Consider the following 15,749-nt stretch of genomic DNA (forward strand, 5'->3'; position numbering starts at 1 on the left):
TAACAATTTTTTCAAATATATTGGTGAAACTGATCACCCTATACCTTATAGTCCTTATTCTTCAGGTTGAAAGTGTTCACTGTCTCAAATTACTTGTCTCAAAATATCCTTTAATAATTTTTAATAATTAATGACAAAAATTACATATTGTTCAAAAGTTATCATTAATTTTCTTAAATATTCTTCTAAGATCTGCTAATATATTTTAATTATATCTAGGATTGTTAAAAATCCTAGATATATTTCAGATATGAAGAAATAGAATATATTACCACCAGATAACATAAGACTAAAAGTTAAATATTTTTGTATTCTACTGATAAACCTCATTTATCAGCACTTATCAAACAGTTCTTGGTAACAGTACACTAAGTTACCCTGCCTCTTGGAGATTTCCTGCATCCCTGGCTCCCTTCCCACACTTTAAGAAATCTGACAATTTCAATCTGCAATAGAAATTTTTTCTTTGACCTGAAAATACTTATTTTGTTGTTTTTTTTAATTTCTTTATGGATTAAGGTATTAAATGTGTCCTTATTCCCCCATAACCCCCCACCTCCCATTCATGCCCCCACCCCCCTGTGGTCTGTGTCCATTGATTAGGCTTATATGCATGCATATAAGTCCTTTGGATGATCTCTCCCTCTTACCCCACCCTCCCCTACCTTCCCTGAGGTTTGACGTTCTGATTGATGTTTCTCTGTCTCTGGATCTATTTTTATTCATCAGTTTATGTTGTTCATTATATTCCACAAATGAGTGAGATCATGTGATATTTATCTTTCTCTGACTGGCTTTATTTCACTTACCATAATGCTCTCCATCTCCATCCATGTTGTTGCAAATGGTAAGAACTCCTTCTTTTTTACCGCAGCATAGTATTCCATTGTGTAGATGTACCACTGTTTTTTAATCCACTCATCTGCTGATGGGCACTTAGGCTGTTTCCAAATCTTAGCTATGGTGAATTGTGCTGCTATGAAAAGAGATGGGTGCATATATCCTTTCTGATTGGTGTTTCTAGTTTCTTGGGATATATTCCTAGAAGTGGGATCACTGGGTCAAATGGGAGCTCCATTTTTAGTTTTTTGCGGAAACTCCATACTGTTCTCCACAGTGGCTGCACCAGTCTGCATTCCCACCAGCAGTGCACGAGGGTTCTTTTTCTCCGCATCCTCGTCAGCACTTGTCATTTGTTGACTTGTTGATAATAGCCATTCTGACAGGTGTGAGATGGTACCGCATTGTTGTTTTGATTTGAATCTCTCTGATGATTAGTGACTTTGAGCAGGTTTTCATATGTCTCTTGGCCTTCCTTCTGTCTTCTTTCAAAAAGTGTCTATTTAGATCAGTTGCCCATTTTTTGATTGGGTTGTTTATCTTCTTTTTGTTAAGCTGCATGAGTTCCCTGTAAATATTGGAGATTAAACCCTTATTGTTGATATCTTTTGCAAATATGTTCTCCCATGCAGAGGGCTTTCTTGTTTTATTGATGGTTTCCTTTGCTGTGCAAAAGCTTTTTATTTTGATGTAGTCCCATTTCTTTATTTTCTCTTTAGTTTCCATTGCCCTAGCAGCAGTATCAGTGAAGAAATTGCTTTGGCATATGTCAGAGATTTTTCTGCCTATGGATTCCTCTAGTATTTTTATGGTTTCCTGTCGTATGTTTAAGTCCTTGATCCATTTTGAGTTTATTTTTGTGTATGGTGTAAGTTGGTGGTCTAGTTTCATTTTTTTACATGTATCTGTCCAATTTTCCCAACACCATCATTGAAGAGACTGTCTTGACTCCATTGTATGTTCATGCCTCCTTTGTCAAATATTAATTGAGCATAGTGATTTGGGTCAATTTCTGCATTCTCTATTCTATTCCATTGGTCTATATGTCTGTTCTTGTGCCAGTACCAGGCAGTTTTGAGAACAGTGGCTTTGTAATACAGCATGATATCTGGTATTGAGATCCCACCTACTTTGTTCTTCTTTCTCAGAATTGCTGTAGCTATTTGGGATCTTTTTTTATTCCAGATGAATTTTTGGAAAGTTCATTCTAAGATATGCCGTTGGTATTTAAATGGAAGTGCATTGAATTTATAGATTGCTTTGGGTATTATGGACATTTTAATGATGTTGATTCTACCAATCCATGAACATGGTATGTTCTTCCATCTGTTTATGTCTTCCTCTATCTCTTTTTTCAGTGCTGTGTAGTTTTCCACATATAGGTCTTTTACCTCCTTAGTTAAGTTTATTCCTAGGTATCTTAATTTTTTTTGGTGCGATGGTACATGGGATTGCTTATTTAGTCTCTCTTTCTGTAAGTTCACTATTGGTGTATATAAATGCCATAGATTTCTTGGCATTAATTTTGTATCCTGCTACATTGCTGAACTCATTTATTAAGTCTAATAATTTTTTGATGGAGTCTTTAGGGTTTTCTATTTACAGTATCATGTCATCTGCAAATAAGGACAGTTTTACTTCTTCTTTTCAATTTGGATGCCTTTTATTTCTTCTTCTTGTCTGATTGCAATGGCTAGTACTTCCAGCACTATGTTGAACAGGAGTGGTGAGAGTGGGCAATCCTGTCTTGTCCTGTTCTTAGGGGAAATGGTTTTAGTTTTTGCCCATTGAGTATGATGTTGGCTGTGGGTTTGTCATATATAGCTTTTGTTATGTTGAGGTATGATCCTTCTATTCCCACCTTGCTGAGAGTTTTTATCAAGAAAGGATGTTGGATTTTGTCAGATGCTTTTTCTGCATCAATTGATATGACTATGTGATTTTTATCTCTCAATTTGTTTATGTGATGTATCACGTTTATTTATTTGCGAATACTGTACCACCCATGCATCCCCAGGATCAATCCTACTTGGTCATGGTGTATGATCTTTCTGATGTACTGCTGGATCTGATTTGCTAGAATTTTGTTGAGGATTTTGGTATCTTATTTTGTTTTTTTAAATATATTTTTTTATTAGTTTCAGAGAGGAAGGGAGACAGAAACATCAGTGATAAAAGAGAATCATTGATCAGCTGCTCCTGCGTATCCCCCACTGGGGATTGCCTCCTACACACTCCCACCACACTCCCCACGAGGGATCACTGGGGATCGAGCCCGCATGTGCCCTTGACCAGAATCAAACCTTGGACCCTTCAGTCCACAGGCCAGTGTTCTATCCACTGAGCAAAACTGGGTAGGCCTGAAAATACTAATTTTAAAATGCTTGTTCTATCCTTTTATTCTTGCACAGAAATTTAAAAATGTATAGCTCAATTGCTGACATATTCTTACTGCAATAGACTGAACACTAATGCTAGAGAAATTGTAAAATGAATACTAAATCTGAAACAATAGTATTTTAATGCAAAGCCTTAATATCAGCTGCAAAAGGTTTATAAAATATGAAAACCTTTTCTTATAGCAAATTATATAACTTGAGTTTCAATTAAATTCATACTGAAGTTAGAAACGATTGAGTAAGGCCATATTTTGTTATAGGGATGAAGAATCAGATAATATTTCACTATATTTTTAAAATAAGCACAGAGTATACTCAGTTTATATAAACATATTTATATCATTTCCATCAGTATAATTGGCCATTTAGACAGATTAGACTAAAAATATTTGCATCAAAGGGGCACCTTCTGAGGTTCAATGAAATTCAATCAGAGTGAAAGAATCTGGGGACCATAAAATAAGTGAATATCATAGAATTTATGGTTTACAATTAACTTTACATGAAGGATAAATAAGCTCTGTAAACATAGGATGCCCTGTTCAAAGACAAACTAAAATTTAGACATTGCTCAATTCAAACCGGTTTGTATTTATATTTTAAATACTGAAATAATCAGGAAAAAATGTGGAATTAGGATACCCATAAATAAACTACATAAAACTAGAAAGTAAAATTCTGAAGAACAAATCTAAATAGTAAAACTATGAGAAGTATATATGTCAATTATTTGAGAAATATGAAGACATATGAAAATCAAACAATCTAAGAAACTGTCTACTCATAAATTCCCTTACTATAATTACTCCCTTATCTCCCAAACCTATTTGCTCTATTCAATTGAAGACACTTACAAAGGTAAAGATTCTAAATTTTAAATTAATGTTAGATTACAAATTAGTAGTAAGCATACTGGATCATTTTTCTATGACATGTTAATTAATGGATAAAAACAAAACTATAATAACAAATTAGGGCTTTTGCTGAAGCAAATTTATCAATAGAATAAAATAGGACAAAACTGCCCTAGCTGGTTTGGCTCAGTGGATAGAGTGCTGGCCTGAGAACTGAAAGGTTCCTGGTTCAATTCCAGTCAAGGGCACATGCCTGTGATGCAGGCTCAATCCTCAGTAGGGGGCGTGCAAGAGGCAGCCGATCAATGATTCTGTCTCATCATTGATGTTACTATCTCTCTCTCCCTCTCCCTCTCCTTCCCATCTGTAATCAATAAAAATATTTTTAAAAATAGGACAAAACTAAGTAATTAGAAAACAAATCCTAAAGATAGACTGCTTGAACAAAAATAGAAAAAAAAGGCATGTATATAAAAAAATCACACATATTAGTGCAAATATTAGAAGAATTGGCTTGTGTCAAGAAACTGTGTCCAGGAGGAGAAACCAAGATGGTGGCATAGGAAAGCACCTAAACTGCTGCCTTGCACAACAATTTCAAAACTACAACTAAAAGACAGAACAGACATCATCCAGAACCACAGGAAGGCTGGCTGAATGGAAATTCTACAACTAGAAGGAAAGAGAAAAGCTCACGAAGAATCAGAGAAGCAGCAAAGGGCTGAGGTACGGAGACACGCGCACAGAGAGGAAGGGTGGCTGAGTGCCTGGATGACTTTCTCTGGAGGGAGGGGAAAGGAAGCCCCTGACTGCACTGAACCCCAGTTTCGAATGCACTGAACCCCAGTTCCGGGCGAAACCCCATGGACCCAGGCTCATACAGGGGGAGTCTGGACTGTCAGGTAGAGAAAAGGCACATGGAGACTCGGAGGCCCCGGGGGAGCTGCGGCGGGCAGGGGTCTGAAGGAACGCGCGTGCGAGTGCTTGCAGAGAAGACTGAATGCAGAGGTTGTGGCAGGCATTCCCTAGCGGAAGGGAGTCGGAAGCTCCTGACTGCACTGAACCCCAGTTCCGACTGCACTGAACCCCAGTTCTGACTACAATGAACCCCAGTTCCAGGTGAGCCCCTGGGGACCCATGCTCTTACAGGGGGAATCTGGACTATCAGGCAGAAACTCAGAAGAACCGCGCAAGGCAGAGGTCTGGAGGCACGCACAAGGGCAGGGCTGACGGTAAGCCAAGACTGTCGGCTCTGCCCTGAGACTCCACCCCTTCCAAGCTGAGCACAGAGGCTTTTGCAATCTGGCAAGGCTAATCCTATAAGGCTGTCTCCAGCACCAAACTTCTCCCAGCATAGACACAGCTGATCCTCACAGCCAACTGGCCTGGAGGTCAATTCTTCCCAGTGATACCAACAACAATCAAGACTTAATTACAACAAGGCTTTACACACAGTCCACAAAGGGGTGCACCAAGAGTGTCCACCTCAGGTTAACTGGGGAGGCCGACCCACTGGGCCATATAGGAAACCTAGCACACAGAGCTACCCTACCAACTCAGGGAAGCAGTGAAAATGCAAAGACAAAGAAACAGACCACAAACGAAAGAAATGGAGGAAACAAATGACTGGATATAGAATTCAAAACCATGGTTATAAGGCTTTTCAAGAATATCCTAGAAAAGGCCGATAAATATAACGAGACCCTTGAAGATATGAAAAAGGACCAACTAGAAATTAAATATACACTGACTGAAATAAAAAATATTATACAGAGACCCAACAGCAGACTAGAGGATCGCAAGAATCAAGTCAAAGATTTGAAATACAAAGAAGCAAAAAACACTCAACCGGAAAAGCAAAAAGAAAAAAGTATCCAAAAAGTTGAAGATAGTGTAAGGAGCCTCTGGGACAACTTCAAGCGTACCAACATCAGAATTATGGGGGTGCCGGAAGAAGAGAGAGAACAAGATACTGAAAACCTATTTGAAGAAATAATGACCAAAAACTTACCCCACCTGGTGAAAGAAATAGACTTACAAGTCCAGGAAGCACACAGAACCCCAAACAAAAGGAATCCAAAGAGGACCACACCAAGACACATCATAATTAAAATGCCAAGAGCAAAAGACAAAGAGAGAATATTAAAAGCAGCAAGAGAAAAACAGTTAATTACCTACAAGGGAGCACTCATACGATTGTTAGCTGATTTCTCAGCAGAAACTATGCAGGCCAGACGGGAGTGGCAAGAAATATTCAAAGTGATGAATAGCAAGAACCTACAACCAAGACTACTCTACCCAGCAAAGTTATCATTCAGAATGGAAGGTCAGATAAAGAGCTTCACAGATAAGAAAAAGCTAAAGGAGTTCATCACCACCAAACCAGTATTATATGAAATGCTGAAAGGTATTCTTTAAGAAGAGGAAGAAGAAACAAGTAAAGATAAAAATTATGAACAACAAATACATATCTATCAACAAGTGAACCTAAAAATCAAGTGAATTAAAAATCTGAGGAACAGAATAAACTGGTGAATATAATAGAATCAGGGGCATAGAAAGGGAGTGGACTGATAATTCTCATGGGGAAAGGGGTATGGGGGGTGCAGGAAGAGACTGGACAAAAAATCGTACACCTATGGATGAGGACAGTGTGGGGGGAGGTAAGGGCAGAGGGTGGGGTGGGAACGGGTGGAGGGGAGCTATGGGGGGGAAAAGGAGAAACAATTTTAATAATCTGAACAATAAAGATTTATTAAATTAAAAAAAAAAGAAACTGTGTCCATAAAATTCTCAAAGACATTCACTATAAAATATATTATAATTTTGTACTTTAAAAAATTCACTAAAATAATTAACAAGGGAAATCATGATATATAATACCCTGAGATATGTGTGTGCAGGTGAGTGGAGTAGACTATGACAATTTTGTTGCCATTCAAAAATATTTATAGTCACATTTTGAGGAAAATGCAAAACTAAAATGGAAGCTGAATACACACACCCTAAACTGTCTGGTCCCTTGTAATGGATTTTTGTATTCTAATCACTTGCAACATGGCTTCTGCATCATCCTAACAACATTTGTAAATCCTCTAAAAATGTATATTGTACATATTTTAAGCAAATCATTTTAACATATAGCAATGTAGCTTTAGGGATAAGTAAATAATAATTTTGACATATCTAGCTTTTAGAGGAAAATGTAAAACATATTACACCTTCCTCTAAATAGGACTTAAATCAGATACCAAATAGTTTCTTTTGACATCCAAGTGTAGAGCAAAAGCAAAACTCTGACTTTAAAAATATAATTTTATAATACGAAAATATATAATATGTAATGTCTTTAAGAGATAAATAATCATTAAGGGCCTCAAAGCAAAGAGCACTATGCCAGGGTTTGTGAAGTTAGATAGACGTCAATGGTATGATCCTGCCTTCAAGAATGTCACATTTTTCATTCTCCAAGTTAACTTTAAAATGTGTTCATTCTATAAATTGAAATGATCAAAAATGACAAAATAGTTTAAATTGAATAATACTGAAAAATAACAGAGGTGGACTCCTAATCAACACCAATGGAAGAATCACATTTTTTATCCAAATTAGTAAAATTTTCTCCAAAAACATTTTGATGTTTGAAATTTTTTTAATCATGGGTGATTTTGAAATTTTAACTTTGAATTCAACAACTAATTTCATTTTGTATTGAAGAAACATAGTCATATAACGGGTTTGTCACTTTGTTATTCAGATCATTAGAGAAAACCTCAGAAATTGTGACTAAAAATTGCCAAAACAAAAAAACTAATATTTTAATGGTATCTAGAGTATCTTCTGTAGAATCCTTAAAAAATTAAGGAAAATAAATCAATCAGTAGCATTTACATCTCAATAAAATGTTTAAATCTGATATTTTAGCTCTGTGAAATGTACCCTTTGCTCCCTTAAAAAAATACACACAGTTCTGTATATCCATTCAGATTTCATTTCCTATAATAGCATTTTCTGTGCAGATTAGATCCTTCTATCAGTTGTTTTTTTAAGGGGAAAAGAAAAGGAGGAAGAGGAAGGGAACAAATGCAAACTCTGAAAACTCAATTATACAGTAACACATTCTAAAATAATTAGGCAGCAACTGCTCTTTTTGAGCCTTTCTTAAAATTTTCGGGGCTGTGGAAGTTTTACAATTTCTGAAGTGTTACTGGAAGAGATTACAAGAAGATCTAAGATTTGGGCATGAATCAGCATCCATGTCAGCATAATGTCACAGTGCATGACCCTATCACTTTAAAGGCTTGATATGAAATGGAAATGCTCTATACTTCCAGTCAGCAGGGTAAAGCCTGCAAGACCTCAAAAAGGAATAGCATAGGAATAGATTCTTAACATTAAGGTTCTATAGGTTCATACAGTAATTTTTATTCAGTTTCTCTTTTCCTAAAATAGAATATTTCAACCAACACCATTCTTTGATTTCTGTTTAGTATAATCTATTATTTTCTTAAAATTCTCTTGTGGTAAGTGAAATATGAACATTTACAAAAAAAAATCTAGTGAAAATTAATTATTCTTCCATACAAAGAGTTTTTTCTTTCTTTGCAACCTTCAGTTGAATATGACTGAATATTTACACCACCGTGTTGTAAGGTATTGTGTACTGGTACATGTGTTCATGGTTTTCTTCACACCATGAATGCTCATCATTGCTTAAAAGCATCCAAGTTGAATCTGGTTTTATTAAATTTTGCATATCTTTAAGTCGGTAACTCCAGGTTTTAGTAATTACCTCAACAAAAATGGCAAAACTTGATAATCCAGCCAATCTATAACTGTATATAATCTATAATTTTAAGTATACATATGCACATATTACATTTTTGTATGTATGCAACACACATGAAGTTGCATTGATAAAAAGCATAATAAAGGTTTAAGAGACATTAATTAGATGAACACAGATACACAATCTCAGAGATTCATGACCAACACCCAATGATAAGAAATACATCTTTTAAATGATATCTGGAGTATCAAGGCTAAAGAGCTAAAATCATATTATTTTAGAATTCTCTCTTCCAAGAGCATTTACAATCAGTGCTGTTTCTGAATGGCTTTATGACTCAGGTTTACAAAAATATTTAAAATAATCCATTTTAAAAGTAAAATTGAATGCACTCTGTTGTTAAAAGGCATCAGGAATTATCTTTCAAACAGCATTTTAAATTATTTTTTTTCAAAGTAGGTGCCATTTATGTATATTTTTATTGCTTTCCTCAATAAAATTTTGCAACGTTTCAAAAGGTATTCAGTGTGCGCAACAGTTTTATGAAAGAACAATATTTTCTCCAACATCTCCATCTGCTGGCTTAGAGAAAAAGTAGATTTTTATCTATTTCTTTAAAATGTAATATTTTATGATTTGTTTTTATGTAATTGAAATATTAAATTATTAAATTATTATTAAATAGACGAATAGCTATTTGTCAAAGTTACTTATGAAATAAATAGAAAGATTTGAGCAAGAAATCTAATATTTAATATTTTAAATTCCAAAATCCTATGGGATCAAACAATCATGTTTACAGTCCATTTAGACAGCTTTATTTTAAACACGGTTTAGTAATGAGAACAACATTAACATTTATTAAATTTTTTTAGAATGCAATAGCATTTAGTTTTTTTCCCCCTAAAATCTGCTGTTGATTTTATTAACAATATATACTATGTGGTGTAAATACATATGCAATATCATATTTACTGTTTTCACAACAATTCTGAATTACTGCAATAAACTGCTTTTGTGTAAGAACTATTAGACCATCTTCACATCCTCATACTAAAGTTCTTAGACAAGACCACAGAGGCCAGTGCACAGGCCTGCAACTCTTTAAAAACTATTCAAAAGGACATGGTGGAGAAAGGTTGAAAAAAAAAAGAATTAATATAAGGAAAACATTCATTTATTTTCTGACAACTATGGGGCATTCAATAAATATGGGAAGCAGTGGGGAGAAAGAAATTCTTGAGGCCCATCATTGTGGTTTCAACTGTTGAACAATCATACTCAAATGCTAGTCTCTTTTTTCTCTAATTTTATGGTTTGCATATTCTCATAATGTTTTTGTTTGAACAGCCTTCAGGGAAAAAGACTGAAAACCTTAGTATTATCTGTACCTACAAAGAAAGGAAGGAGGAAGACGGGAAAGGGGGGAAGGAGAGGCAGGTGGGGGTGAGGGGTGGGGACAGGAAGGGAGAGAGAGAAATTGGAATCTGTCTTTATTTCCTCAGGTACCCATGGAAACAAATGGGAACAAATAGGTACTTGCATTATCCCGCTGTGACTGTGAAAGAGAAGGATGTGGGAGTTCAGTGCAATGCACAGTCATTTTACCCACTTCAGAATATAATGACTTCATTTCATTTCCATAACCTTAACCCACTCAGTAGATCTTGCTGGATCCTTAAGTGGTTGTCAACCTCAGCAATTCCAAATAAGCTCCTCCAACTCAGAAATAAAATTAAATTAGCAAACTAATGTACTTTGAAATAATTCAAGTATGAAACACCAGTTTCTTAATATGTAAACTTAATCCTATGTAATTTTTATGGTTTAACTAGGAGAACAAGCTATTTCTGAACACTGATTGATGACATATTTAATAATGGAGTTTAAGAGTAGACTTCCTTTGATTTCTGGGAGAAAAGAGAGAAAGTCATTTTGGTTTTAGCTATCAACACATTTGATGCTGCTGCTTCCATAGAGAAACGTGGACTCCCCTGACTACAAAGGCCAGAAAAGAAAGCTAAGCACTGGAGAAAAAACCTGAGCAGGATTTAAATGATCAAGATTCATCTGGACACATTTGATATTAGAGATTTCCATTCATTTCTTGATTGCTGACTTTGTAATTGTAGTTTTATATAAGCATCTTTTTCTCTGAAAAGAGAAACTATTTTTACATTTTTTGTTGCCTTATGCAAAAAAAAAAAAAAATAGAATAAGGATACAAACATTTTACAATCCCCAGATTTTGAAATTCCTAAGAGAATAAAGAAAACTGAGCCACGCAAATGGTCAATGAATCAATGTCAACTCCAGAAAATTCTACCAATGAGCTCTTCTATAAGTGCCTCAGTAGTTCTCTTTAGCAATCAGTAAGATTACTTATGATATGGATGTTGCAAATGCCATCATTCTGAAGTCCCATGAGGGAACCTTGAAAATGCATTCAGTTCCTCCCCATCATTTATTTGTTTAGTGTCCTAGAATAATAATCCATGGAGGAGTAATTTGGGGATCTGAAGACACGTACATTTTAATTTCAGCTTCATTTTCCGAGCAAATCAAAACAAAACAAATGTGTGCAAAATGAAGATGTCACTTTCATTTATTTTTCTCAGGACTGTAGTCAAACAAATTGTGTGTGTGTGAATGAAATCCATGTCCTTAGTACATGGATGTATCATTCTGTGGAAGTTCTTTGAGTTATATATGTGTTTAATACATTTACATTTCCTGTCTGCATATTTTATTTCAATAACATTTATATAAAAAACAAATCTATTTTAAAATATTGAGACTGAAGACCCAAATTAGTTAACGAACCTAAACTAACCATAACCTTTAATCTTTACAAAGCTCCAATACAGTGATCCGGCATTTGTTGGAGTCAACGAATTTTAATTTTGTTCAGTGGACATACACCCATTATATCTCAGTCAGGCCCTCTTGTTATTTTCACCAGTGAGGAACTTCTCAATTATCGACCATTTTCAAAGAGTAGAGATTTCAATTACTTTCACCTCATTTTAAAAATCTACATACTTCCAGTAATCATAGTCTTGACATAGGTTCATTACTTTTCAAAGCATTTTCACACTAGTATATAATGAAATACAGTTAGGTATTTAACACAGTTGAATGTCAGTCATAATTCAGGGAAAAAAAAACTGGATACTTAATATCAAATCAAATGAATAATCTATATCTGTTAGGTAAATAGTCAAGTATAAAAACCTTCAAATGAGAGAGAGAGAGAGAGAGAGAGAGAGAGAGAGAGAGAGAGAGATTTTCCAAGAGATTTTTATGGAGGTTTTTTTGAAGCTGCAAATCCACTTTAAGAGTCTCTGTCTCTATCTCTCTCCTTCCTTACCCCTCCTTCCCACGCCCCCAACCCAGTTTCTTTTCTCACTTGGTATCAACATTTGAAGAAAACTTGCAGCACTGAAACCTTCTTAAATAGGGTCTTTATAACAATTTAAATCATAGGCATCTAATCTAATAGGAGTATCAAAATGACCCTGTTCTAATGGTCAAAGAAAATTGTTTCATATCTTTAATCATCCGGGTGACAGCGGTTTCAAAATGAGTTGATAATGTTCCTGATATGGTAATCAAGCTAACCCATGGAATACATGATTAAGACTTAATGTGAGGAACTGGGATGGCACCAGTTGTTCGCCTACTGTGGGAAGAGAGCAGTTGGGCTTTTTTCTGTGGTAATTTTCCACTAGCTCCTTTACACTGTAGCCAAAATGGGAGGTGCGCCATCTGCAAAGCCCCCTCCAAATTGTTAGCTATGAAATACAAACTGCAAACATCAGATCAGGGAAGAATCATCCCAGCCCATTCAGCAGGAAATGATGGCAGCTGCTGGGAAAAGGGCAGGAAGGCACAGTGGCCGCGCCGCACAGCCCACGCGGGAGCGGGGGTTGGAGCTCCGGGATTAGTTAGGGCCGCAGAGCCTTTCCATTGAACCCTTCAGAGACCTAATTGCTTGGATTCTGTTACTTTGTAGCCTTGAGAGAGCTTCATCGCGTGTCCCGCAGCCCCGCGCAGAGTGATAGGGCTAATATGGATAACTAACTGCAAAGACTAAAATGGCTGATCAGAGAGACTTCTCCAGATTTTCAAACTCAGCCGGATCTAACTGCTTGCAGGTCCTTTTCCTCTCGCTGCCCTTGCCGGCGACAGGCTACCTGAGAACAAAGCGCACCCGGCCGGCGAGCTGCCCGCGGCCTCCCAGGCGGAATTGCCCCCTTCAATGGAAAGCTGAAGCTCCACGGAGCGGCGAGAAACTGACACGCTCCCGCTCCACGGGTGCTGGGCTGGGTAGACCCCGGGCCTGCGTCAGCCTCTCCGCGCACGGCCCCGCGCCCCTCCGGGGGGCGTTATGTAACAGACCCGAGCCCAACTCAGGAACCATTTCACAACTAGTCCTGCCGAGGCGGATAAAGTAGGGCTCACTGGGTCTGTAGAGTGAACCCGACTTGCCCTGGACATCTAAGCCAGGGCCGCAGGCCAGGGCTGCAGCTGCCCGGGCTCGGGCAGTCCCCTGTGGGATCTACCCAAAGCCCCAGGCGTGCCCTGGGGAACAACGTGTTCTCTGTGGGCAGGGTGCCACCAGGCGCGCAAGGTGGGGAAGGAAGGGGCAGGGAGAAGGAGTCGGTATAAGCTGGAAACCCCTGAACCTTAGGAAGCCCCCCAGCTCCAACTCCCACCCCACGTCTCCAGTGCGCACACTCTTCGATTCCTTTCGCTCCCTCCTCAACACCCCCAACCAGCGGGGGTCCCCGAGATTGCAGCCACTTTCTCCCCCTACGCTGTCACACGCACGCGCGTGTGCAGTCACTCACACCCACACACTGAAAGACGCACACACCACCCCGCACTCACACTCGCTGGCTTTCCGCGTGCGGCGCCTGAAAGGCATGAATATTCATTACTTACAAGCATTGGTGACTGCGAAGCTGTTTGCTACCTCCAAATTGTCGATGTGCGGTGTTAGTCTGAACTCCGAAGTGGAAAACTGAACCATCCCTACCCGAAATGCACTGTATTCTTGATCTGCGCCCCTGGGAAAGAGCCCCCCTGCAAAGAACAAACACCAAGCAAGGGAATAGTGTCAGTGCCCGGGAGGAAGAGGAGAGGAGCCCGCTAGTGCCCAACAGCTTAGGAGTCTCTTATTCACGCTAATAAGCGGAATAAGCACATGAAGGGGCTCTGGTAGCTGGGGGTCAAACATCCAAATAGTAACCAAGGGGTCAAGGCACAGCGTCTGAGGGCAAGGCAGGTGGCCAGAAACATTTGCCTTTCCTCCTAATCACAAGCTTTGCATTCAGACCCCTAGAGAATCTGAGCAAACGGGAAAATGTTAAGGCAGAATTAATAAAATCTGGAGGGCAGAAATGGGATTTTTTTCCCCCCTCTATTGTATCAAGGCATCGTCTTTTCCCTTTGCTTCACCCTAAGAAAAACATGTATATTCTAGGCAGTTTAAATCTGGAATGCAGTCAAGGTATGACATAAGTCTACATGACATGAATTAATTTGTTCACTGTGAACAAAGATTACTACCAAATTATGCACAATTCAAAAGCAGAGCACAAAGGATACCTACCTATCTGTATGCTGTTAGAAGAGACACCAAAAATTAGTCCCCATAAAACAGGAGAAAGGAGGACAGATATATGCATAATCTTTTGCATTTCCAAGAAAAGTAGAGCATCCACAAAATATCCCCCTTTTTCCCCCTTTTCCTCCTCTTCCTTCTTTGGCCGTTTTCCTCAGCAAATTAGATCCTCCGCATTTTTGAAACAGCAATTTAGCACCAAGCTGCTACAACCCTGAAGTGGAGGCAGAAGAATTCCTATTTCCCAGGTCCTGCTGGTGGCTGCTGATGCCCTGCGCCCTGTCCCAGCGCCTGAAGTCCAGAGGACTGGCTGGATGCAGTTTTCAGCGGAGCTGCCGCTGTGGTCCCAGTGCCTTGGAATATTCAGCACCCTCCCATGCACTCACACACACTCACCCTCTCTCGCGCTCTCTTCTCCCTCCTCTCTCTCTCTCTCTCTCTCTCTCTCTCTCTCTCACGCGCGCGCGCTCGCGTACACACACACACACACACAGCAGACACACACAGACACACACGCAAGTCACAGAGAGGGGCAGGCAGTCCCGGACGCGCGTGCGCGGCTCGCAGCAGGCTGCTGGCGCGCGCGTCCACCCCTCCCCCGCCCCGAAACCCGCACCCTGCACAGCCCGGGCCGCGTCGCGTGCGCGGCGCTGAGAAAGCGCGGCTCAGAGCCGGGCAGCGGGTTTCCCTTGGCGAGACCTCGGGTCTCGCGAGCTGTCGCGCCCACCGCTCGCTCCTGCCTTTCAGCACCGAGGACAGCGCCCTGCTCCCAGCCTGGCGCTACCTTTGCGCCTGTGCAGCTGCCTCGGAGATGCTCCAGCCTGGACCAAATGCAGCAAAGCTGATTTCCAGCTGCTGTGCAGAAGAAGCCGAACTGCTAATTGTTGTTGGCAGTGAAGTGGTCTGTCACCAGGCCCAGATGTTTTGTGTTAAAAAGTAATTTTGACTTTTAATTTCAAGAACCTGTGAAACCCACTTAGCAATATCGAAACGCTGCCATTCACCTCACCTGATCCAACCAAAATGCAAATAAGCAAACAAAAGTCCCATTGAAGAAGTATTCCAAAATTGTGAACTTTAGCTAAAGATGACATAGCCGTGATCCAGAGAAAAACCCCACATTCTAAGTATAGAGATTGAATCTTTGAAATCACTTTGCATGGAAATCCAATCTTTTAGCGTGTGTTCCACTGGGCTGTGATGCCAAGGTGCCGAGCCAGCTGGGTGAGGGGAGCTCT

At 39.0% G+C, this 15,749-nt stretch overlaps 1 protein-coding gene across 6 annotated transcripts in view; it reads right to left on the reverse strand.

The window, feature by feature from the left end:
• Nucleotides 1-15,184, reverse strand: part of GRIA2 (glutamate ionotropic receptor AMPA type subunit 2) — a 135,862-nt gene extending 120,678 nt beyond the window's left edge. For all 6 annotated transcript variants that reach the window (XM_080675220.1, XM_080675221.1, XM_080675222.1 and 3 more), the window contains exons 1-2: nucleotides 14,500-15,184; nucleotides 13,830-13,970 (exon numbers count right to left, since the gene is read on the reverse strand). In XM_080675220.1, coding sequence (XP_080531346.1) covers nucleotides 13,830-13,970; nucleotides 14,500-14,587 — 229 coding nt within the window. In that variant the 5' untranslated portion in view covers nucleotides 14,588-15,184. The remainder of the gene's footprint in view (nucleotides 1-13,829; nucleotides 13,971-14,499) is intronic.
• Between the last annotated feature and the right edge of the window lie 565 nt (nucleotides 15,185-15,749).

Source organism: Plecotus auritus (genome assembly GCF_963455305.1).
Source record: "Plecotus auritus genome assembly, chromosome: 6".
NCBI lineage: Eukaryota > Metazoa > Chordata > Mammalia > Chiroptera > Vespertilionidae > Plecotus > Plecotus auritus.